At 36.0% G+C, this 25,472-nt stretch overlaps 2 protein-coding genes across 5 annotated transcripts in view; one reads left to right on the plus strand and one right to left on the minus strand.

Moving 5' to 3' along the window:
- PDE6C (phosphodiesterase 6C) overlaps positions 1-3,312 on the plus strand; it is a 27,860-nt gene extending 24,548 nt beyond the window's left edge. Inside the window, exon 22 of the mRNA XM_017840128.1 lies at positions 2,694-3,312. Coding sequence (XP_017695617.1) covers positions 2,694-2,749 — 56 coding nt within the window. The 3' untranslated portion in view covers positions 2,750-3,312. The remainder of the gene's footprint in view (positions 1-2,693) is intronic.
- LOC108510486 (protein FRA10AC1) overlaps positions 3,278-25,472 on the minus strand; it is a 37,123-nt gene continuing 14,928 nt past the window's right edge. The window contains exons 1-14 of one of the 4 annotated variants that reach the window (XM_017840181.1): positions 25,299-25,396; positions 21,063-21,139; positions 18,962-19,054; positions 18,831-18,876; positions 17,936-18,012; positions 17,173-17,256; positions 16,613-16,697; positions 13,218-13,263; positions 10,824-10,937; positions 9,799-9,841; positions 8,198-8,322; positions 7,529-7,567; positions 6,153-6,237; positions 3,278-5,714 (exon numbers count right to left, since the gene is read on the minus strand). In XM_017840181.1, coding sequence (XP_017695670.1) covers positions 5,672-5,714; positions 6,153-6,237; positions 7,529-7,567; positions 8,198-8,322; positions 9,799-9,841; positions 10,824-10,937; positions 13,218-13,263; positions 16,613-16,697; positions 17,173-17,256; positions 17,936-18,012; positions 18,831-18,876; positions 18,962-19,054; positions 21,063-21,139; positions 25,299-25,331 — 990 coding nt within the window. In that variant the 5' untranslated portion in view covers positions 25,332-25,396 and the 3' untranslated portion in view covers positions 3,278-5,671. The other 3 variants (XM_017840191.1, XM_017840184.1, XM_017840173.1) reach the window with 3 other exon arrangements.

Here is a 25,472-nt window from a genome sequence, read left to right on the forward strand (position 1 = left end):
TCTCTCTCAAATTCACACATGCAGTGCACTTGTGCAATATTCTATTAAACTTTATACTAATAGTATGCAAGTTTTGAATTTGCCAAATTAGCTTTATCTTTACTTGGAAGAGGAGTAAACTTTAAAGATGACACAAATCCAGTATGCTGACATCATTTTCCGAACTGCAGGATTATATAAAATATGACCATCACAAACGTGAAGGGAATGTAAAATTTCTTTTGCCTAAAGACTTAAAATTGAATGTAATTAAATGCTTATCTGAAATACTAGATATGTATTAAAATTCTGTGTGGCACCAACCCCAAATGTATTCAAGTGCTTTGTTTAAGTTGGAAATGAAAAACATAAGGGAATGGAGGTTATGCATTTGGAACATAAAAAGCAGTGCAAATCCCCAAATCTCTTCCAAGTTTAAGATAAAGCTTTGGGCTCTAATTCCCTACCACAAGTTTCTTGGCTGAAATACACTCTCTCATATTACAAATTTAACACTACTCTTCCAAAGAGAGTCCAAGTCCTGAAACTGAAAGCATGGTTCTGCATATCCTAACCTAGAAGAGAATCTGATTTTACAGAAACTGAGAACCTATCACTCAAGTGTAAGAGTCAAATGAGTCAGTTATTTTTATTCTGTAATGCATGTGCAACAGCAGGTCAACAGCTCTGCCAATCAACTGAGATGACTGGTTCAGAGATTAAAACAAAACCATGTGTGATTATGCCAAAGTGATTAATTGTCAGCTAGTTTGAAGAAGAAAAGTTAGTTTACTCTGTGTTTCACATTTTTAAAACATAAAACAGTACTGAATAATTCATTTGCTCATCAGGGTCTGTGGGAAATAGGTGAGTATTCTTCACATTTCACACAAAAGAGGGGCTACTCAAGGCCACCCATCAAGTTACTGTCAGTGTGTGAAGTGGAACCAGGATTATTGGCTCCTAAAAATATTGATACTAGGTTAAAATAAAATTAAAAAAAAATTTAAAAGTTATTGCAAAGTGGTTTAAAAAGTACTGTAAATTACATGATTTAATCAAAGTAGATTTTTGGAAAAGTTTAATAAAATTAGTCAAATATTTTGGCCTGCTCATGCTGTGAAACCACTTACGCACCCTTTCACAGAAATTACACCCTCCAAATTGTGTCCCAAATTTATTTTCAATGACACTTTTTTTCTTGAAATTGCTCATATAATTTTACTTAAGATTAATTTATTGCTGAGAACTAGCTGGTTGTCAGTACATAAAAAGTATTCTTTTCCTTACACTGGAATGTAAGCACCTGAACTTCACAGAAATATTAGCAAGACAAAACAAAACAATCTGGGATCTCCTCACGCAACTTCAAACCTCCTTACATATTTGCTTTCTTGGCAAAGAGTGTAGTTACTAAAGTCAGATGTTATGCCCTTAAGCATAAGCTTCTTAAATAAGAACAAAATAATACATTTAGGAAGAGTTGGGTATTTCCACTCTCACTTGAAGTTAGGATCATCTTAGAACATTGGTATTTTGGAATCACTTAAGCCACTGACTTAGGAAGTATTTTCCCACAGGGAAAACAGCCAAGCACAGATTGATTTGCAGGAGCCAAAGATCTGGCCTTTGCATAGAATAACTGGCATCCCAAAAAGAAAGGGAATTATTCTGCATCTTTTTGAACACACACTGGAATGAGGCCATGCACATTTGTGAAGGACAGACCTGACACTGTCAAATCAAGGCCATGTAAATATATGGGTTTGTTAAGTCAGTTCATACAAACAAGAATTTGATACATGCTGAACCATGGTCCTTTCTCTAGATCACACTGACCGGGCTATTCTTAGCCATTCAGTAGACAGAAAACAAAATAAACATGTTTGCTGAACCACTACAGTGGAAAGTTCAGAAGAGAAAGTAAAACAGAGCAGAGTATTAAACTGAGAAAATCAAATACATAGTTAGTAACATAGTGTTGATTATATCCACAAATTACAGAGGGTAGGACACTGATTATGTGACATGTTTCAATGCAGGTGGAAAGGGTCGAAAATGACCTAGTAACATGGTGATCCACAGCTTTCGAATGTAAGTTTTAATTCTAATATTGGTATCTTACCTTAAATGAACCTGGAAACGCAATTGATTACATTGAAAGAATCTTAACTATGACCAATGAACATCTGTGGAATCATTTGAGAGAGACAGTAACAGAATCAGTAGCTATAGATAAAAATATAAAAACTATCTCTCTCTCTTAACCAGTAATTACAAAGGGATTCACGCAGGGTTGAATAAAGGTTTATGTAATTAGGTCAAATTAAAGTTTTTGTATCATCTGCTTCAAAAATAGATTCACAGATTATATTGATCAAAGAGTTCCTTTTTTTTTTGCATGGCTTGCATTCCTCAGTTTTGTATGTGTGGGACAGTCATATCTACTTAACTGCTGAAACTTTCCAGTAAGAGTGGTTCAGTGTGTGTTTGGTCCTTTGAGAAATGTTAGTATCCACTCCTACACTATATGCACATATGTATATATAATGTGTCATTGTTTCATATTCCTATTTCCCAGACAAGCAGTGAAATTTCAGAAGGTCAAACACACATAATATGCATAAAACAAAAGCAACACCTCTATAACAAGAAATTAGAGCAGCTAAAATTAACAGAAAATACTCATTTTACTTTTCTTATCTGTTTTTTAGCAGAAAATCCAGGTGGAGGTGAAGAAGGAAAATCCAAAACATGTGTAGTTTTGTAATTCTTTGTCTCAAACTGTTCCTGCTACAGAAAAGACATCTAGAAAGAACGTCAATGAACCCCAGTGGATTTCTGCTTTGCATAGAATAGTATAGCTTGATCTCTTTAACAATCCTCTTAAAACATTTGCCATTTGTTGGAAATAATTTTTAATGAAGTAAAAAATGGTTACAATTAAAAACTGAAAATAATAACGGTGTGAACTGTGCGCTCTAGGTATTTTTCCATGTCACTCAATTTACATAGAGTGTTTTTATTAAAATAGATCATTCTGCACACTGTCCAGAAAACATACAATTTTTGGCAGATCTATGAAATTATGGAATGAAATCTAATGTGTACAATTCAAACAAAAAATTCAACTATTGCTACTTGTATATTTAGATTTTTATATTACGTGTCTTTCCTTAATCTGGAATTCCATCCATTCCCTTCATTCTCAACACTATATAAAGTTCTAGAGTAAACATCTCCTTCACTTTAGGAATGCTCAACACAATTAGCTGGCTCTGTTTATAAAAAGCAAGCCCATGGTACACTGTGTTTTTTCAAAATTGCCAAGAGAGTTTGCTAAGATACCAGCATATCCACAGTAGGATCTACATTCAAAAGCATTTTAAAAGGCTCACATACTCCCAATGTACCCTTTTGAAAATGCAATAAATTAAAGTATTTCAAAACCAATTAGTTGGCAACAATTTAATAATGAGAAGGGAAAGGAAAAGAGGTAGAGCACATTAGAATTCACATTACCTCTCTCTCTAATACCAGAGACAGACTGCACACAAATTAGCTCCTCATGAACAATGAAGAGCTACCAAAACCTGTTCTTGAACAATGACAGTCCACTCCATTCATTCTACTCAGGTCTTGCAAAGCCAGCTCCTCCTGCAGAGGGAGGAGGGGAAATGGCTGGTATATTATGCACAGATCTGAGTATTCACTGGAACCAGTTCCAAATCCAAGGAGATGGATGTCAAACGCAGTTCCTGCAATAAGTAAATTCAACATGCAGACTCAATCCTGCCACTTTTCCTCCCCCTTTAAACAAAGAAGACCCACACTTTTTTTCCCCTCTGAAGGGCCCTCAGTATTCACAGAGAAGGGAGAATCAGTGAATTGCTCTATATACACCTTTCTAAGAACGCTCTATGAACAGAGATACTGTGTACAATTATCACTCAAAATTAAAGGAATCCACAAAAAAAACCCAAACACTTAAAACATCCTGACTTATAAATGAGCCAAATATTTTATGCAAACAGTTATGACATAAAACTGGGTATATCATGTGTTATTTTCTGTATTAAATGCAGCTACTAAAGAAAACTATTTCAAGGTTGTTTGATAATGTAATTTTATTCAAACTGTATTAAATTATGTATTTACTATGTATACTGTAAATTTTTATAAATGTATTTTAAAGACCCAAAGAGGAGTTAGTTATCCAGAACACATACTTAATATACAATACTTGAAGCAACAAATATAGCAACGCATTCGACAAAAGCCCCTTTGGGCAAGTTGCACACGTGTAAGCAGATTGCTGCAGATTGGATTTGACTCTCAACCAAGCTTGCAAGATGACAGAGAATTAACCTTTAAATCCACCTTCTTACCTAAAGAAGCCTTCATGCAAGGTTACATTTATTTCTTACTCAAGGACACCCTAAATATGTCCTTGTACTGTCATCTATTATGTAAGTACAAACTGTTCAAAATGTAATTTTGTTAAGTAATACTTGTAAATAGAGTTCTCAACTTATTCACATGAGTGCATGTTAAATGTTCATAAATACACTGCAACCATCTCTGCTGTTCCTTTTTCCACATCAAATACTATAAATAGTTTGTATACATATATCTACAGTGAAAAGTACTTATCAAAAGATATATTTTATACAATAGTAACTTTCCTCAGAATAACATGAAAATTTAATTTAAAAAAGTTTGTTCTTCGTATCCAAAGTAATTTGCACCTGACAGAAAAAAACACCCACTGTACTTGTTCATGTGCAGACTGTTTCTTGTGAAACATAACTGAATGAATCTTTAAAGATATGTTGCACCTTGAAGAGGAATACAAATCCAGTACGTTTCTCAAGCAATATACATGCTTTACTTGTATATTTAGGATTACACTTTAAAGAAGGATTAACATTCAGTTAATGGAAAGGAGATCAGAAGCCACAGATAACATAAAAGTCACATGTACATCTCCGGTAGAAAGCCACACATGTATGTTTTACACCAAAAATACCAACCAAATTTTTATAAATGGAATTATAAGACACATCGCATTCTAGCTAAAATTTAAAACAAAGTCACAATAAACTGAACTTTTTAAAGGACTATGGGAGACATTTCACAATTTACTTAATTCAAGCAGAGTACATATTTGATAAAACTTGAACTTCTCCAATAACACTTAAAAATACTTACAGAGACTAATACCTGAATATTAAAGTCTACATGGCCAATAAATTTAAGGCTATTACCTCTTGTTAAATAAATTAAAAATACAAATATATTAAAGTGTATGGCTTTAAACTACTCACAGAAACTTACAAATGCTCCTTCATAAAAATCTGACAATACCTGAAGTTTGGGATAAAATAAAAAGCAGTGAACTTCTGATGTAATGTTAATAAACCATATATTCTTGTTTGTTTAAGTCTGGGTGCCATATATCTTTTGCACTGAAAGAGTTATTTCTCTTGTTTCATGAGTATGCAACCTATCATAAGAGACAAAGTTTTTAGATTTGAAGCCTTCTACAAAGATAATCTACCCAAATTGTTCATATGAGTGACTGAAGAAAACGTATGCTGGAAGAAAGAGGTCTCCGGTAAATTATGACTGGATTTCCAGACTTCCATCTTGACAATTCACGAAGAAAGTCAGCCTATATCAATTTCAAGGTTTAGAGAAACAAGTCTTGAAAATACTCATCAAACTCCTCCTCCCTGTAAGAACAACAACAACAAAAATGTCAAAGACAGTTCTGCTTTGGATTTTTATCTAGGAGATAATCTTTGTATGAAAAATATTTAGCAAACTTCTCCTTAGAATTGTAGAACATATAGATAATTTTGAATTATTCCAATATCCTTCACAACTTCTTGACTGAGCAACAGTAGTGAGCTGTTAGGATTTACTTCTAAAATAATTAACAGCATAGTAGAAGGTAAGACAGTGGTATCAGTGGCTTGAGAAAGGTTTTCATCCAGAGTTGTGTATGACTCCTCTTTAAAAACACATTCTTAGGTTAGCATGAAAAAAGATTTGACATAACTTTAAATGTCAGATTATTCATTGAAACACTCAGGAAAAATCTCTGCCTTTGCAGTTCCGAATGGACACTGTACATTTTACCAGCTACAAGTTCACAGGATCAAACTAACCGTGATTTTTCATCTGCATCTTGTAGGGGACCTTTCCAAAAGTCAGCATCTGAAGGACCATCTTCTGCATCACTGTTATTAGAATCTGTTAAAAAATTTAAAGTGTTTATTAAATAAACTGTAAAATAATTAATCTTTTTTTTTACTTAGATGGCATATTACTAGGAGCAATGTTTAACTACAATCATGAGAATTAACACTTTACCTTGCATAAAATGAAAATGAAAATGTTTTGCAACTTTAATCAATGTAGCATCAAAAAGAGTCTTGGATACCATGAACTAACATTTTGGCCAAACATAACAACAATTGTGTGAAAACACTGCTCTCGACACAACAGCAGCACAGCATTTTGTTCCTAAAATCAAACAATCGCAAACCCAGAATTACAATACTGTTTCAATTAATGACATTAAATGGATCAATTACCTTATTTCTACTTATATGACTATTTATATCGTGACTTACCAGTGCAATTGTCAGAAAACACGGATTACTGCATAACTGTTTTGTGTAAGTATATAGGAGTGAAAACTCGTATCAGAAACATGCACTGACCTAGAAAAAACTGATCTTCCAATAAAGTTTTCCTGGCAAAACAGAAACTTTGGGCATGGTCCAAGTCACAAGAAAACTGCTTCAGGTCTTCCTGTAGCTAACTGTGAAAACCTGGAGCCTCAAGACATCCTTAAAAACGTACAGCAGAGCACAGAAATCAGTAGAAACACTCAATCTCTTCTAGACAGTCTGCAGCAAGAATTGCCATGACCAGAAGATGGGGCTTTTTTAATCAAAAAGAAACTGGAGACTGGAATTACTGAGCTACAGAGACAACCAGTGCCTAAAGAGTTACTGAGACTGAGTGCAACAAGTAGGTCTCTGAGGTACTACTGGTGGTAGTTGGAAAAGACTTTATTAAAAGCCTAGGATGTATTTAAAATCTTTTTTTTTTTTGAGCAGAGTACATACAATTCTGTGAAGGAAAATGTACTAGTTATTATATCAGAAAAGTACTTTCCTTACACAGTACAGATTACACAGCATACATTTGCATACCTGGACCCATGCAATTAATAATGTACCTATTTTTGCACCCTCTTTTCTGGAACAGTCTGACCTCTCATTTTTCTGATTATTTCTATTCTGTTATCTGCCCACATTTTCATTCTTTGCTTAAACAATTTCCTTCTTAAAATTCCCTACAGTTTTTCTCCAGGATATATAAGTAATTAATTTGAACCTTCATATTTGTTTGTTTGCACGCAGCATTTTTATCTTATAAAATAATAAAAAAGTCAGCTTATAAAACTAAGATCAATGACAAATGAAATAATACAACTTATTACAAAAACATAAGAGATATTAAAATACTTTACCTTTATCAGAACTATCTGAATCTTCTGAAGAAACCTGATCTGTAAAGAAGCACCAAGATAGAAAAAAAATAGTAAGCTTACCTTGGTTATCCGTTATCTTAAATTGTTCACAAGGATTACACACAGTTGTTCACACACATTGTTTCACAATGTATTACACACAAACGTGCACAAACACGCACACACCACACTCAAAAAAAGCAAGCAAATACCGAAGAAGAAGGATTTTTTTTTGCATGAGTGCAAAGGTCTCAGTTTTAGTTCAATTATGTTATCCCAAGATCTGTGGTGTAAAAAGGTTATCTAACATTTCTAAAAGGCTTTCAACCCCAAAGCCTCATGAAATGAAATACTTCACAACCCTTTCTGGTATGCAATGTCCAATTTTTGGACAAATTTTCCTTGTAATGCATATTTTTCAAAAGGCTCTCCCTCTCTGCTACATATAAGAAATTTATCTTTTTTTTTGCATCTAGGAAATTTTACCTCAGAAATTTATCTTTTTGACTACCTGTGTTAGAATCAAGAAAGTTACATATCTCTATGTATAACTAAATGTATTTATCTATACATAATTATGCAACTATATCTATGCAGCTATAGCAAAACTAAGGTTCAACTAACACATTTGTATATTTTAATAACTAAAGGTTTAAAACTTAAATGTACCTTTATGGGTCTTTTTTTTGGACTTCTTTTTTGTTGAACGAGAAAATTTAGTCTTCTTATTTTTTGGCTCTTTAGAGTCCTGTACAGCTGTGCCTCCTTTCTTGTGTGTTTTGACTTCTTTCCTCCTTTAAAAAAGATGAATATACACCTTCTCTATTATATGTACTTCTTATGCAACAGGAAATCTAAAGCATTTAATTCAGTCAAACAGTTCTCATTTTTTCCAGAAACCTAACAGTAGCTAAACTGAAAAAATTAATTTGGTTTTAAAAAGAAAAGTGCTATAGAAACACAAGAGCTCTAGAGCTGAAGGTAAAGCACAGGAAATGCTAAACTCACTAATAGGACACTGATACAGACAACAAAAACAGTGCATTGGCAAACAAACATTAAATACAGAAAACAATTTTATAACATGCCGAATTCTTACTTATTTTGAGTTTTTTTCTTTTAGCAAATAACTTTGTATATATGTAGTGAGAAAAACACAGTTAATACAGATTTTAAAATATATTTTCATATTTGATAGCAACAAAACCTGAGGTAGAGGACTCTCAAGCCTAAGAAGCTGCTGCAAACAACCAAGCCATGTGTTTTATTTTCAGCATTACTTATACTGGCTTGTTGTAAGAACATAGGTTTTTTCCTACTTCTTTGTAAGAAGAGGTCAGTGAAATTGTTTCAAAGTAAGTATTACTCTGGAACAGTCAAAATGTGTGACCATGCTTATTCAGAATTCAAGTGGTTTTAAGACTTTAGTTCCAAAAATCAAGACAGATCAAACTAATCTCAGTTAACGAATTATCCCTCCTAATATCTGCCTACACAGTGCTCTAGTGAAATTGCATATGAATTAACTTTCAAAATGGATTGACTACTAGATGCACGTTTGATTACTGTTACTTTAGAAAAGAAATCATTGTTTCCTGGCTCAGAGGTTTGCCTTTCACATGCTTTGCAGATAATTGTATGGGTTAATTACTGAGACATGCAACTAAGTTAATGCCACATCAAAATTTAAAAAATCATAAAACCTGAGTGTCAATAGCTGTGGAATTCAATAAGATTACAGATACTATATAAAAAACAAATTTAAAAAAATCTAATCTTAATGCACACATTTTGTAGGTTCAAAATACACTAATTTTCTCTCCAATTAATAAGTGATTCTCAAAGAAGAACAAACATTCAAATTCAAACTTTCCAAGCACAGTCACTTGACTCACACATAAAGCCACTATTTCTAGTAAAAGGAAAAGCATTTCAGCTCTGAAACAAAGCAAGAGGGGAAATTTAAAAAGTGTTTTGCATAAATGTTCAGATAAGGAAAATAATCACTAGGCTGAAATTAAGCAAATGAAACTTCTGTGGTGGTAGGGATGGGATTCTTCCAGTTTGAGGGGTTTCGCACTTTCGTTAGTGCAGTCCCTAACTCTCAACAGGGACAAGTCAGTGACTTTATAAGAACTACAGAACATTTATGCTAGTTCAGCATAAATTAAGTTCCTAATCATCTAGGTGAAGTCTTTCCCCTATTTGCTGTTCATCATAACTGTAACCTATCAATAATTCACCCCCCATATTTTAAAATATTTCATTACCGGTGATGAAAGTTTAGTTTGTAGGAACATTCTGGACATAGTCCTGAAAAAGAGAAAATAAGAACATTGCAGCCATCATTCTGATAAGCATAATTAACAAAATTTAGAAGTAGATCTTTCAGTTCCAGTAGCTTTTCCTTCAAAACTGTAGTTACAATGTAATTGCAGCCAGGATTTAGAAAAATACCACAACGAAATTCTTCAGTACAAACCCGGATTTTACTAAACCTGGAGAAAGATCACAGGTTTAGCATTGATAACTATTCATTAAAAAAGTATCAGTGCTTATCACGTACAGACATCACATTTTATGGATCTTTGGGGACAGATCAAATTGTTCTATAATAACACTGAAGACCCATAAGTGTCTTAGAGCTTTGCCAGAGACCAAGTGTTCCTACATGGATTGTCTTGCGCACAAAAGAAAAAAACCACCATTAGTTTGTTTTACACAAAGTAACTGTGTAAACTATGGTAAGTTTAATTATCTGATGAATGTATCAAAATATATACAATACTGAAAAAGAAAATCCCAGTCAAGATGCAAGAATGGAAAAGAAATTATTTAATTAAAGATAAGAACTCTGTAAGAAAACATAAATATTAAAATCCGTAGAGCTGAAGGTGTGCAAGAAGTTGTCTGGTCCAAAACCCTAAGGACTCCTAAGGGTTGTAACTGAATGAGCAATGACAATGCTGAAATCCTCCCTGCAATGTCGTATTGTCCATTAAAACCAGACATGCCTGTATACACAACAGCTTATAATCGATTATTCTAATTTTATAACATCATTCATTATACAGTATGAAGTGGTCAATCTGTAACAACTTCATTATATATAATGATAATAGCTGTTCTCTCTAAATCAAGACCATCATACTACCACCTGTGATTAAGAAAATTATATCCTATTCTGCATTTTTCACTTTGCATGAACTAATATAATTGAGTCTTGTTTGATGGCTTTTAAAGCACAAGATATTTGTCTTCTTTTAGTGTACATATCCTTGAAGGGCTGACTTACGCAACTTCACAAGTGCATTCCTCTTTTCACCATGCTCAATGTAACCAAAATTCACCTCCCAGCTCTTCAGGCCTTCTTGCTCATCACAGTGCTTATTTCCACAGGAAAACTGACCTGTAAAGAGGTCAAAACCAGCAAAGTGTGGTTCAATGATTAACATGCATAGGTTTAGGCTTGTTATTTCCAGTTTTGCTCAGTTTTTGCTTTTTGTGTTCCATTTCTTTCAAACAAAAAAGAGTGCAAATCTAAAAATAACATCTAGAGTAAGGAAACAATAACAGAGAACAACAAAGCAATCAATCAATCAATTGAACTTGCCTAATGCTGCCTATTTGCAAAGAAAAACAAAACTGGAACTGTGTTTTGAAATGTATGGATGAAGATATGCTAAGAATAAGCCTAATACTGAACTCTGAAAAAATGAATGTTACTAGGAGACATTCTATACCCTAAATAATTACTTACTTAGTAGTGGTGATGGATTAGGAAGTGTGATACAGACATGCATCTTTAATGACATCAAACTATTGAAAGTATCATGTACATACCAAATGAAGATGCCCATTCTTATTGCCTATCTAATTTACCTGATACACCAGACATACAACTTGTATTCTAATGACCTTTCATAAACACCTTTCTTTCAAGAAAAGGAAATCCAATTTTGTGAGAAATTATATGTCAGCTTTAATAGCTTCCTTCAGTTCATTATGTGAAAGGCAACAATGATTTTAATACAATCTGCACCTAACCAATGTTGTTTACAGCACTGACTTCATAATATTGGAGAAATAAAGATACATATATTCCTTTTGCAGAAGCCTGATTTGTATACAGGGCTGGTAGAAGGGATGTGAAGGATGTGTATTAATAGGCTCACAAGCAGGACTGTTGGTGAACGATTAACCTCAGAAAATTCTGCTTAAGCTGCTAACTAGTGGATTGGCAGTGTCCTCAGATACTTCAGTTCTGCAATGAAACACCACTTGCAATGTGAACATTTGAAGGCACCAGCAGTGGTTCTCATCACCACTATTACTGACACAGCTAAATTAAGTACATACAATGCAAATTATCAGACAGGCATGTAATAACGTTTTATTAGATTTGAGTAAATCAATTTATATTGCTGATTTATATTTGAAAATAGCATTGAAGACCCACGCCTTCTTTAAAGGATAGTTTAGAACCGCACTCGGGAAGAGAGTCCGACATCCGTGAGCGCGTTGGGTTCTCGCGCCCTCCAGTGGTGAAAGGGAAGGATTTATCAATTCTTATATTCCATTGTACGCTTTCCATCAGCATTCCATTAAAAAGCTTTAAACATGTAATTCTGCACTTTTTGCCACATTTTAAAATATGGAGTACCAGATATTAAAATTACAATGCAGCTTTAAATTCTTTTCCCCCATGAAGACATAAAAATAATTTATTTCTCATTTAATTTTAATTATCTTTTTAAAGCATTCAATAAAGCACGCACCAAATGTAACTATCTGGTAACATAATCTGTAGTGCTCAATGCAACATATTACTACAACCACCTTTAGAAGTTCTAATCTTTATAGCTTAAAAATCCCATCATTAATGTTTACACTTCCTAATGTGAAATATACATTTTTAAAAACATAATTTTTTTTTAACTTTCCGTAGTATAGTATAATAGAGCTGTTTACAGAATGCAGCTCTCCACAAAACTGTAGCTGAGAGACACTGACCAACGATATCACCCCACACGATTTTCTTGTGTCTGCATCCATGACTTCTGAAAACTACACACGTATGAGGATCCACCCACAGGAAGAGCAATCTATTCACCTCATTTTCTTGCTTGTTCAGCAACTTGAAAATGCCCAAGCACCTAGGCCACGGAATGGGGACTGCTGTGCAAGGTCCCAGTAACACACTGGTAAGAATTCACACACAGAATTAAGCTGCCAATTCAGAAACAGGACTGGGAGACATGATAACCATTCCCACTATTCCCACTGAGGCTTTCAATTCCAATTTAACCTCAAACAGACATCACACAAGAAACTTTGATTAAAAAGTTAACCTTTTGCAGAACAGCATTGGAGAAACTATTAATAAATAATTTCCTGAGGAAATGTACTGAGACACTTCAATTAAGAGTATTCTACATTATCAAATGCGTTATGGTGGTGTTCACTACAAATCTGATCTTTTGACAATAAACCAAATGTTCTTTTAATGTTAAAATATGCAGATCACTGTGCACTCTAGACCTATGTGCATAAAACAGCAAAGTTGGAAGTTAAGTCAATTTATCGTCCATTATTATCTGATAAACTTACCAGTATTGTCAAATACCGTCTAACAAAATTATGTCAAAATGCATCAAGAAATGTAATAAAAAATGAAAGACAGCATTACCTTTTCCTGAAATTACTTCTTTCTCATGTCGCCATCTAAATCCAAACTGTTAAGAACCAAAATTAAGTTGTAAATACTCAATGTATTCAGTATCGGAAAGAATAATTTTAGTTGATTGATTTCCTGCATGTGGTTGATCCATTCAATCTCAGTCAGAAAAATTTAATTTCTTTCTCTTTTAATTAAATATATCTCTCTGCCTCTGCTTGCCAGAATGATATTTTATTTATAAAAATACTTTACATATTTTTATTTTCACAGGAAAGTCTCCATACTGAAAAACAATTACAAAAGCAAAAATATTAACATTTCCAAGTGGAAGACAAGTTGGCCTAGAAATCTGGAAATAATAAAACCAAAAGAATAAAATGTATTCTATTTAATGACCAGGTGTCAAACAGATTTCATTTCTTGGCAATAGGAGACATTTCCAATCTGTTAAGCTACAAAACAAAGCAGAGACAGCAAATAAGAACTTTTCTAGAAAAATAAGACAACAACAAGAAGAAAACATTTCAAGTCCAATGCATATCAAAGTAAAGCTTAGATGCAGAGCAGAGCTAATGCAGCTCCCTTGCTGCATCACAAAACTGACAATAGAATTAAACTATCTGACAATACAGATGGTCATTTATCAGCCTGAAAGCTTGCAGACAAGATGCACTGAAGGTTCAAAGACAACCTTGACCCAAAAATTTCTTATCTAGGGAAAATGTAACGAGTAACAGACCCATCACAAGCAATAGCTGTCAGAACACACTGTCTCTAAGTAGCCTCATACCAGAGGTTCACATTGGCATTTGATTAAAAGGAAAAGATTGTATGTTCTAACCACACAATGAAAAGTGGGATCATGGATCAAAAGGTCCTCTTTGACTGCAGTGCCAGCAACCAAGATGAGTGCAAGTGAGTGTGTGAGCAGCAGTGAAGACCAAGCCAGACCATCAGCAAGGTGAAGGGCCTGGGAGCATGGAGGGTGAGCGAGTCTGCAGGGGTCAGCTCTGGGTGTGAGAACACCTCTGTATGTGTAGGGCTGACAGCACAGGGGGTGTGCTGCGAGACTAGGGGAGTCTCAACCACCTCTGTGTGGATGTGTGTGTGTGTCTGCATGTGTGTGTGTGTGCACAGTCATGTGTGCATGTCAGTGAAACAGTCTGAACCAGCAACATTTGCAATGTGGCTGCAGCCTTGGGGGTTCATATATCTTACAGCTTCTTACTGTTTTCTTCTGAGCTTCAGCCTTTGACAAGGTGCTCTGCTTATTTTTCAGACCTCAGGAGAGACGCTCCCATGAAACTTGCCCTTATAATTATCCAGTATTTCAGAAAACATAGTTTTTTCTTGGAAGAAAAATTCCAAAAGAGATCTGAGCTACAATCTCTATGCAGAGATCTTTAGAAAAATTATCTGACTAGAAGATTTTGTTGGAGCAAAACAAGTACAGCTGTGAAAAGCCAGATGAGCATGTATGTGCAAGACTCAATCTGTGCAATATAAATGTTTAAAACATTACAGAAAACTGACCTCCAACTTTACTTTGACACCATCTAAGCAGGATATAGAACCAACAGAATCAAAGAACAGCCCAGGCTGGAAGGCACCTCGACAACCATTGCTGTTCAACCTTGTTCAACTATTCATGGGAAAGGGGGCAGAGATGAGATTATCCAGCACCCTGTGCAATTGCACCTGCAAAACCTCCAGCTGTGGGGATTGTAACGTGCCACTGGGGAGGTTGTTCCAGCAAATCAATGCTTCCACTTTCTTATATCAATATGAAGTACCATCATGTAAAGCATCAACAACTATCATACAAAAAGTTGGCCAGCTAAGAAGCTTGTTATCCACCCTGCAACCTCTCATAGCACCAGCACTGCAAAACAGAAGGCACAAGGGGCTAAAGATATCCAACAGTTTCTCAAAATGCAGAAAAAAAAATCAAGGCAGGAAAAATCTGAAAGCACAGACTGCATTCCATTGGTGCGAATGGGATCAGCAGCCCATTTCAGACTTCCAAGAAAAAAGCCTGCTTTGAAATCCTTCTCTACCAAACATAGGCATGGATAAATCAGTAATTGAAAAAAATCTCGTTTTTCCTATTTTTCTAAGAATTTCTAAGAAAGGACTTTCATATGATCAGAAAATATTTGAGAACAGAAAGCATAAATATTTTACAAACTGCATGACACAGCAGTTATGCTGACATGGCAATTCCAAAAATATAGATAATGACTTATGTGTATAAATGGGAATTAAGAGTGACCTCAAAGGGAGGACAGACACACTTGAAGTCTGACAGGGAAATACTGTTCACACAACACACACGCACAAAAACTCTAGGGCAGAAGGGTTTCCCACAAAAGATAGCAAACACACGGAAACTTGGCACAGCAGTGAAAGAAACAAAATCTGTAAGCCTGCTCCAGGGAAATCAGCTAGGGGACAGAGAGGACATTGAGCAATATGAAACAGCTATAGGAAAATAAAAGGAAATTTACTCAAAAAAAGAAGGGAAGGCATCTTCAGCGTTTTAATTTTTGTTGATTTTAATTAAATGTTCACATTTTACTTTTCCAACTGTCTTTAGATGACTATCATCTTTTCTGCCTAATAGAGTTAAGCCCAGTTCTTTCAACTATTTACCAGTTAATGTAGTTTTCAATACTATAAATAGTCTAAAAGAACTATATAGACACTGTTTACAGCACTGGGTTACTGTGTGTTAACACCAAGACACATCTGAGTTAGCTACACTCTTTGCAAAACCACAATAGAAAATTCCTGTATGCTCTCTGACTAAGAAGTTAGTCAGCCAAAAACTTGGAGAAAATAAAGGCTGTTCCAGTTAAGAAGAAAACCTGGTGCTGGAACTGGGCTGTTTCTCTTAAGAAATTCTATTTATTTACAAGGCACATACAGATCCTGTTTCCACAAACAGAAAAAAAGAACAACCAGCAAAAGATGCTACTTTAGAATAGACTTTTCCAAAATTGTTTCTGCCAGCATTCAAGTACAAAACTCTTTTTAGACTTTTTTTTTTAACAGTAACATTCCAGGGTTTTCTAGGCTTCATCTATTGCTCCTCTCCAAGCAACCTCTCTAGCCTTCTTCCTTTAACCTCTTTGCGTTTTCTGCCTTTTTCACACACAATGTACCTCTTCATAAAACACCATCTGACAGAAATGCTCATATTCCCACAGAAGCACATTTTTGGGGCAGTGACAATGCTTGGATTCAAACTGCTGCTGCTTATTAAGTAACTTGACAAATTCTCACAACTCTTTCTCTAGGGAAGGGGTACAACATTCCAGTTTCACAATGTATCCACAATCATAAGGCAATTTTTAAAAAGGACATACTTCAAAACCAGTGTGATTTACAATAATTAAACATACCTTATTCTCTTTGTATCTGCTGAGATCTGCTATGCAGTATTCTTTGAACAGTTTATCATAATACTTCTTTGCAAGCCTCTTCTCCCTATAACAAAAGGTATTTTTTTATTAAATACAGAACATGACACAATTCACTTTACATTGTAATGACATCAACAAGACGTTGTTTCATGCAAAGAACACAAGTTGCAGAGAAATGAAACAGATACACACATTAAACTAAGGAGTAATTTCCATAAAATTGGAAAAATATACATAAAATAAATTTGCAATACATACTAAACTATGTTTTTTCAAACTCAGATTTCTTCAGAGTTTTCAGAACAGTCATTTGAATCTCAGAGAATGCACAATTATTTATTAGTTTTTCTGTCATCAACTCATGTTGCCACTTGAGCAATATCGCAATATGAAATACCTCCTAATGGTCTTTCATTTTCAAATGCATCAAAGATCAAAGAATGATCACTAAGTATGCACAGTAATGCTCATTAGTAGGGGACACTACAAATTTAGTACAAGTGATCTAAAAATAACATGTTCTATAATATTTTCAGTACCAATTCATGTCTGCTTCGTCTTCTTCATTCCACAGGAATCTGTGGTTTTCTCTAATAACATCAAGATCCGTCTTGTCATTTGCTCTATAAAAGGACACACTTTTTTTTAGTACAATGTAATATTAAAGTGAAAAGTCCATCAAATAATAATTTGGTAAGCATCAGTATTCCACAGTTATGATCTCCACCCCACAGCATACAGGAATACATTGCTATGAAATAAAACTACCAGGTATTCCCTGGCATACCTGTTCCCTAAAAACCAAAAAAAACTCAGGGTGGAAAATGGCCACTGCAATTGTGGATGACTTGATCCTATCTGAAAACACTTTTTACACTCTTTATTGAAGACAGTAATTTTAAAAGGCAGTTATATATACTCTAAAGAAGGTTATTATTCTGGACAATGGATAGCATTTCTGTACATTTCAAAAGTATTTCAGGCTGTTATTTTGAAGGTACTGACAGATATTTCTCAATGTACCTTCAATTAATGCTCACCTGTCATCTTTCTTTTTGCATAACAAAACAAAAATAATTCAGCTCAAGGTAAGGTCTTATCTAAAAAATGAAACAATGCAATTTTGTTTTTTAGGATTTACAATTTACAAGTACTGTAGTTACCATTTTTGACCAAAAAAATTAGTAATTTCACACACAGCCACATCCACTTCTGCCCCTAAAGCCATAATATATATTTACCAGCTTGACATAACAGGGGAGTTTAAGGGTCACGAGGGGAAAGTTTGCTAATGGTTCTCACCCAGTTCGTCGGAAGTCCTCTATTTTGCCACCATAGTATAAAATGTAGTCATGCACTAACTTTTTATGTCTTTCATACTGAATAAAGCAATTAAGGATTGTTTCAGAACTTATCTTCTTTTGTTTTACCATAGCTTAAAACTAAAAAAAAAAAAACAAAACCAAAAAACTTTTTGTATACTTAAGAGAAAGACATTTTTTTCCTCACAAACAGTTCAGTAATTTCCAGAAAGAACAGAATTAATTAGCAACTTTTACTTAATAACCTCTCATAGAAGCTACTTTCCAAATACAGGAATTCAAGGCAATTTCATGTTTAAAACCTCATTCAGCTGCCAGACCTTTATAAAACTGTCTTCCTTTATCAAACATGCTCTGTACTCATATACATAGAAACTTGGTTTATTTTCTCAGCTGTAATTTAGACAACAGCTTCTCAGTATTGCAGTTTTGGTTTAAAACAGGTTTGTATTTCTGCATTATAAAAATAGTCTGGCTACTAAAATGAAACAATTTATTACATTTTTACCATCAACATACAAGTAAAAGTTGTATGCTTTAGTTTGGAGATGAAAATCATGGAAAATTATGTAATGCTTTTTAGAATACATTGGTCTCAGAGACATAATTTGAAACACATTTTGTACCACAATTTGAGCAAAATTTGTAATTATTTATTCAGAAAATAAGCCTCTTCAAAAATAAAAACACTATATATGCCTTCTTTTTCAAATAACTTGTATCTCAACAACAAAAAGTAGCTCTTTTGAAGAATGACTCAGTATCTGGTACTGCACTGTCAACTACTGTCATAACTGAGAAATCCCAGTATTTTACCCTAATGGATAACCCGTGCCCCACCTTCAAACTTGAAGAAAAATGAAACAGAAGGATACAGCACTCATTGATATCAAGTGAAATCTTCTTTTTCTTGCTTCTTCCCTGTTAATAACAAACATGCTTCAGTGAAAGCTATCTTTCCCTTAAGGTAAAAAAATATCTCACAAAATCAGTATATAAAAGATACCTATCACATTCTTCAGCTGCGAATTGTCTGTGAACCACACTGCCTTGCTTTGCTTTTTGGAACGGCTTTACCAGAAGGCCATCCTCCTCTATTCTAAAGGTAGGTGGGAAAAAGGAAGAAAAGTTAGTCAAGAACTTTCCATAAGCAATAGAATTTCCATATGCCAAACCTTCCACTAACTTGATTAACAAAAACTGTTATATTGCTAGTTTCTACATGAATGAAACAAAACTTCAGAACCAATATCAGCTTGGACTTTACCTCATTTGCAGAACAAAATCAGAAAGGCAATCACAGTTAGCATTTAAAGGAAAATGCTTAAAATTTGTAATATTTATTTTTATCAATACTATCACTATAGAACCACAATGAAAAACCTCCGAAGTTTCCGAAGTTTCACTCTACATTCTAAGTCCTCCACAAATCTCAGCTACAAATCTCAGCTACACAGCAAAGTAGGAACAGAAAGGACAGTGTGCTCACTGAAAGACAGTGACTGCTAATAACCCTATCCCACCCTTCCATGCCAATGGCCCATCACCTCATTAAACAGCTCTGCCTCTTGTAGTGCAATCACATGAATCACAAATTTAAAACTCAACTGCCATGTTGTGAACCATACTTGTCCTAAAACATAGAACTAAAAATACCTTAAGAATTCAACAAAGTAATAAAAAGTTAACTATAAAGAGATGCATTTTAGCTAGTAAAAGGTATATTTAGTTAGTTTCATTCATGAGTAGAGGTGAAGAAAAGATTTTTCCATAATCATCAGCTGACAGAAAGAATGGAAGTCAGAAACTTGAAGAAAGCAAGCCAGAGAATTTGTATTCCAAGCTATGGAATAGAAGTCTAGAAACTAAGGGCATCATTTGCTCAAAAGGATCTGTAAGCACAAAATTCCCATAAGGAGACTCCATAAAACAGCAATTTGGAAAAAATTTAAGACTACTATTTTCCTTAAAGTGAAAATAAATATCATCATACAGCAAGAAGATCTACACATAGAGTGAACCCACATAAGAGCCCTACTGGGAATCAGCAGTAGTGTGCCAGAACAAGGATAATGATGGTATTTTTGAAAGGCTCCTGATGGTTAGTTAATATTCCACCTCGAAAGTGGAAGGGTAGAATGTACAATGGCCTTCTAAAGAAAACAAAATCTGAACAAAACCAGTCACTGTTTTAATGGAGAACAGCTATATTTATAAAATAAATGAAACACCACAATGCCTGCTCTTATTCCAACGATTAAAACATGAAATGTTTTTCCCACAATGCAGTCAGACACTACAAAATCCATTCTTTCAATTTTTCTACAAAGGAAAATATGCAAGTGGCCTAGGAAAGTTTCCAGAAAGTCTTCTTAAATAAAGTCCAGTAAAAAGTAAGGGAGAGACAGAAAAAAGAAAAGTACATGCATAATGTGGGTCAAATGTTCAGTATGGTGCAGAAAGTGTCAAAGGACTACACTGCCAAAACAAGATAAATACATAAATAAATAAAAATCTTTACAATATAAGGAAATCAGACTACAAATTTCCAGGTCACTAATTGTGGGAACTACTGAAAGAATTAGCAAAAGTCATCTCAAATAAGAGATATGCAGTTACACTTCAAGGATTGAATACAATACAATTCACCAATTCCCAGGTCTCTCCACAAATTAAATAATAAAGAAGTAGCATTAGTTCTTCACTTTATATGTTTTATATCTACAAAGCCTGCTACTACTTGGCCTTTCTTGCCTTGCTCTCCTAGCAGTTCCATTTGTCCTGATGGATTCACAGTGAAGTGAACAGTGCTGCCAAATCCCAGCAGTGGATACTAATGCTTGGAAAAACGAAACACTCTGCTCCGAGAAGTGAGGAGGATATAGACAACAGATGGAGATGGCAGAACAGATCTCAATCAGCTGCCCCTAGGAGATGACAAGCTTTGGCAAGCTTGACATGAGGAGATGCAGAAATCAAAGAGATTGATTTTTTCAAAAACCATTTCAACACCAGACTTTACATACAACAGCATCATCTTCTATGCACACTAAGAGGCCATTTGCACAAAATGTGTAATGCAAAGTGTTAAGTCTATACTACATTACCTTTTAGTTTTTTGCAGAGACTTCTCTCCACTCTCCTCATCACTGAAATCAGAATCATAGCCTCCATGGCCATGTGCCTGAAAATAATAGACCAGTCAATATATCTGCTAATGTAACATGGATATGGCATAATTACAAATTAGTACTGTCTATCATGTATAAATAAAAGAGAAAGACAGAGAGGAAGCAAAAAAGTGCAAATTCTCACATACGTCTAAATGAAGCCAAATTCAACAGACAATGCAGAGCATATTCCAAATAACACAGGGTAAAGAAAGACACTGTCAATCTGTCTAAAGATCCCTCTATAAATAATTTATATGCAGATGTCCCCATATTTAATCTTCGCATAGATGCAGAAAACCAAAAGTATGATAAACACCTTTGGATTTTAATTTCAGTGTTCCTTATATAAGAAAAAGGCGAGTATTCTCCCCAGAAGCAAGTCTTCCAGGGGGCTGGAGGACAGCAACCAATACGCCCACATTATATACAAAGAAAGATGGGAACAAAAGTTTCTTGGGCTGTGGTACAGCATTTTAGATCATTAGATCTTATACTGGTAACTGGAAATCTGATTGAAACTATAACTAAAATACAAACCAACAACATGCCTGCAAAAATATACCACCTAATCAGCACAACATTCCTACCAGGAAATGAAGTATTTTTTTCCATAAACTTTGGGACTACAATGTCAAATTAATGCCTTCAGCAACCAAGCACCGACTGATGCCCAGATACATCACCTCCATTTTTCAAGGTACAGTACCATGTTCAATTCCTTCGGCAGAAGCAATGGTTTAAGTAGATCCTATCTCCTCTCCCTCACTCTTACTCTGGTACCTTCCTTCCAGTCGCTCAGTTACAGTTGTGAAACTACACAGGAACCAGACAAAACAACTCACCCAATTTACAAAGGAACCTATCCAAAAAAGAGTATTTTAATTCAGGTCAGTTTTCTGACAGTTCATCCAGAGCCCCTGCAACCAGCTACACCAGCCAGCTGAAGGGGTAGCACGGGGAGAGTGCAGCCAGAGCTGGGAACTGCATAAACCAGCACAGACACCAAAAAAACCTTTTACACGACTGAGGTAAAAACAAGAGGGAAGGTTATTATATATCTGCAGGTGGAAAGGCTCAAACACACACTACCTAAGTATCTTGGTAATTCAGACTGTGAATGAGAAAAGAAACATATTTGATTCAGCTGATTCTTACATTACGTACAATCATACCCCTCCTCAGACAAAAAGCTGAGAATCACAAACTCTGCAAAAAAGACACATCTCTTCAGGATAATTTTGATGAGGTGCCTTCTCTTGTCTACTGACCCCAACAATCGATTTGTATCATGCAGAGTATGTAAAACACTATCTTCTCAAACTGACAGTGAAGGATTGGTTTTAAGATTTTTTTAATTTTTTTTTATTATTGCTAATAATAAACTAATACTGTAATGTTCCTTCCACTCTTGAACTCTTCTGAAGAACACATAGCTTGCATATACATATATATTTGAACAAAAGCAAACCAGAACTTTCTGATTTACCTTTATGCTTTCTATTTCCCAAGAAACAGAAAAATTATCAGTTACCAGACACACAAACAAACAAAAGTGCAGCAGATATCAGTGGTTGTCATGCACTGGCAAAAGAGCAGCAATGGTACTAAGTTCCATAGCTGAGGTGGTTCTAATAGCCAGCCTACCACTACTTTTATTAACGAAGCTTATGTGGTCTTTAGAAAAGGTTGAATACTCTAAGAGTGTGCAGAAAATATATTTATATTTGGCCTCTAAATTTAAAAAATATCATGGTAATCTGGGAATGTTTTAAATAGCAAAAGTAATGCTTCCCAGATGAACATGGAGCTTCCTTCACGCTCAAAAGGGGAGAAGGTCCCACGCAACACAATGAGCATGAAAGTCAACATGAGACAGAAGAAGTATAGAAAAAGGCCAAAAGAGGAAAGATCAAATGAAAGGAGATTTTCACTAAGTAATGAAAGACCTTTCACCTTAGTGAAAGATTTTCACTAAGACCTTGGATGATGGGGCCCAGGAAAGAAGTAGACATCCTCAGTAATCAGCTCTCAACTGATTCCAGGAATGATTCAAACAAAAAGAAAAAAAGACGCAAGAAAAGCTGCTCCAACAGAATCATACTGTAGGGCTCTCAGAAGTTGATGACTGCCTTTTGAAAAGTTAACTGTGAATATAAGGGTGAGTATGGCTAAGGCAGGCATAGGCTGCTCTTCCAACAGGAAAACTCTCCACAGCTTCAGACATTCCTCTGAATCACTACAATAGCTCCCAGATAAATTCAGAGTGAAAAAGAATACAACCCATGACTGACGTCCTGACACTTCTAGGTCACTCCTCCTTCGAAGGCAACAGCAGATGGGCAGGTACTGCACTGAAGCTGAGTTTGGCATCAGCAGCTCCAGCAGTGCCGGATGGCACTCTTGGAGACTGGGACTGAACAATTACTGACCTGATGCCTTAGGATGATATCAAGATGACCTGACTTTCAGGTAAAACATTTCATGAACTCCATCAAAGAATCTCATCCATAAATGAATCTTTCCATTTTGGAAGGACAATGTAAACACATACCTGCTTCATACTGTAAAATTTCATGACAGATTTCTTCCCTTCCCCACAAGAAAAAAAACCCCAGAGAACAATCCCAGATAAAGAAAATGTATTTAACTGTAGTAAAAGAGGGGCAGATACCAAAGCTTTGTGCCCAAGCTAGCAGATGTAGACATGGGCATGCAAAATTGTCAACAATATTTAAAATAACTATTTTCACTATTTAATAAACCCTTTAATATAAACTTTGCTTTGATGGAATTTGTCAGAGACTCAGAATGCTTCTGGTAAATTATTAATGTAAATACCAAGTGTTTTATCAAAACGCAAACCTGAAAGGTATGTAACTTAAATGGTACCGTGTATTTTGTCCGTTGCATCAACTCTGAACTTTTTATTCCCAAACAACAAAACAAACTGAAACCACAAAATTAAAACAAATACCAATATGTTCTGGGGTACATTTAGCTCACATTTAAGTAATCCCAACATCTTGGATTAACTAATAATGAAACAATCGGAGACAGAACAGAGTCCACTTAACTTAGGAGTCCTAAACCCCAGCAATTTAAACACAGTAAATAAATGAATGCTGTCCACAGCTGACGGCAGACATAGATACCAACTCTTGATCTCGATATAGGACACTACAGATTCCCCAGCACTGCATTTACATTTATTTGCATCCAGAGAAGGTGTCTCTCTAATGAGGTAAATGCACACTAGTGAAATGGACACATCACAGTTCATGTTGGCTCCTGACCACAACATACAGCTGAACACAAAAAAGAAAAAAAAGTCAAAACAATCCTAGACAAAAATTCCCAACTCGTGGTTCCTGACCTCAGCCCTAATCTTGCTACTCCCGTCATAACCGTAACTCTCATCTTTCCCTTTATCTGCCCAGCACACAGGTCTGTGCTCATGTCTGCTCACAGCCCAGATGTGGCCCGGAACAGGCCTGAGTGCTCGTTTTGGTACAAACTACTCTGGGAAGGACTGAAGGGAGCGTGGGATCTCTAGGGGGGCTTGACGAGCCATCCTGTCTGGATAAAGGGTGCCATGTGTAAAGTCAGAACGCTTCACTGTAACACACTCTTCCCACCCTGATGTCTATGAGGCTTTGTAGCCGCAACTTGGGGGAAAAAAACCTGAGAGTAAATTCAATTAGCTTCAAATTTACTCTTCCTTGTAGAATCAACTACAAGGAGTGCTTGCATATACTGTACAGTGAACGGCCCTGACAAAGAGAAAAGCACCCACAAGATACTGCCCCTTTATTAAAACTACGAAAGAAGAAGGAGTAAAAGGTAGGCATCGGAAGACCACGACAGCGAGGATTAGAATTTCGTGGAGCTCCACGGAGAAAAGTCACATCGAACGCCGGGCCGTGTGGGTCCGACGCGACTTTGAAGCCGTTCTCATGTCCTGGAAGCCGCCCAGTCCTCTCCCGGCCCGCCTGACCCGTCTCCCACCGCCGGAGCGGGGCACGGCCGCGAACCCCGGGCAGCCCGTCCGGGGAGGGCGGCGCGGCCCTTTCCCGCCCGCCCCGGCCCCGCCGCCATGGAGGCCGCGGCCTCCGCCGGGCCTGTCCCTGCCGGGCCCCCTCCGTTCCTCCCCCTCCCTCCTGCCCCACTCACGGCCGCGGAGAGGCGCAGCTGGTTGGGCTCCATGGCGGCGACGCGGCCAGGGCCGCCTGCGCCGCCCGGCCCTGCTCCCGGAGCCGGCACTGCTCCGCCAGCCGCTCCCAGAAAGCGGGGCAGAGGCGGAGCGCGCCCGCGCCAGGGGCTCCCTTCCCTCCTCCCTCTCTCCGC

Source organism: Lepidothrix coronata, unplaced genomic scaffold, assembly GCF_001604755.1.
Source record: "Lepidothrix coronata isolate B3197 unplaced genomic scaffold, Lepidothrix_coronata-1.0 Scaffold8, whole genome shotgun sequence".
Classification (NCBI taxonomy): domain Eukaryota; kingdom Metazoa; phylum Chordata; class Aves; order Passeriformes; family Pipridae; genus Lepidothrix; species Lepidothrix coronata.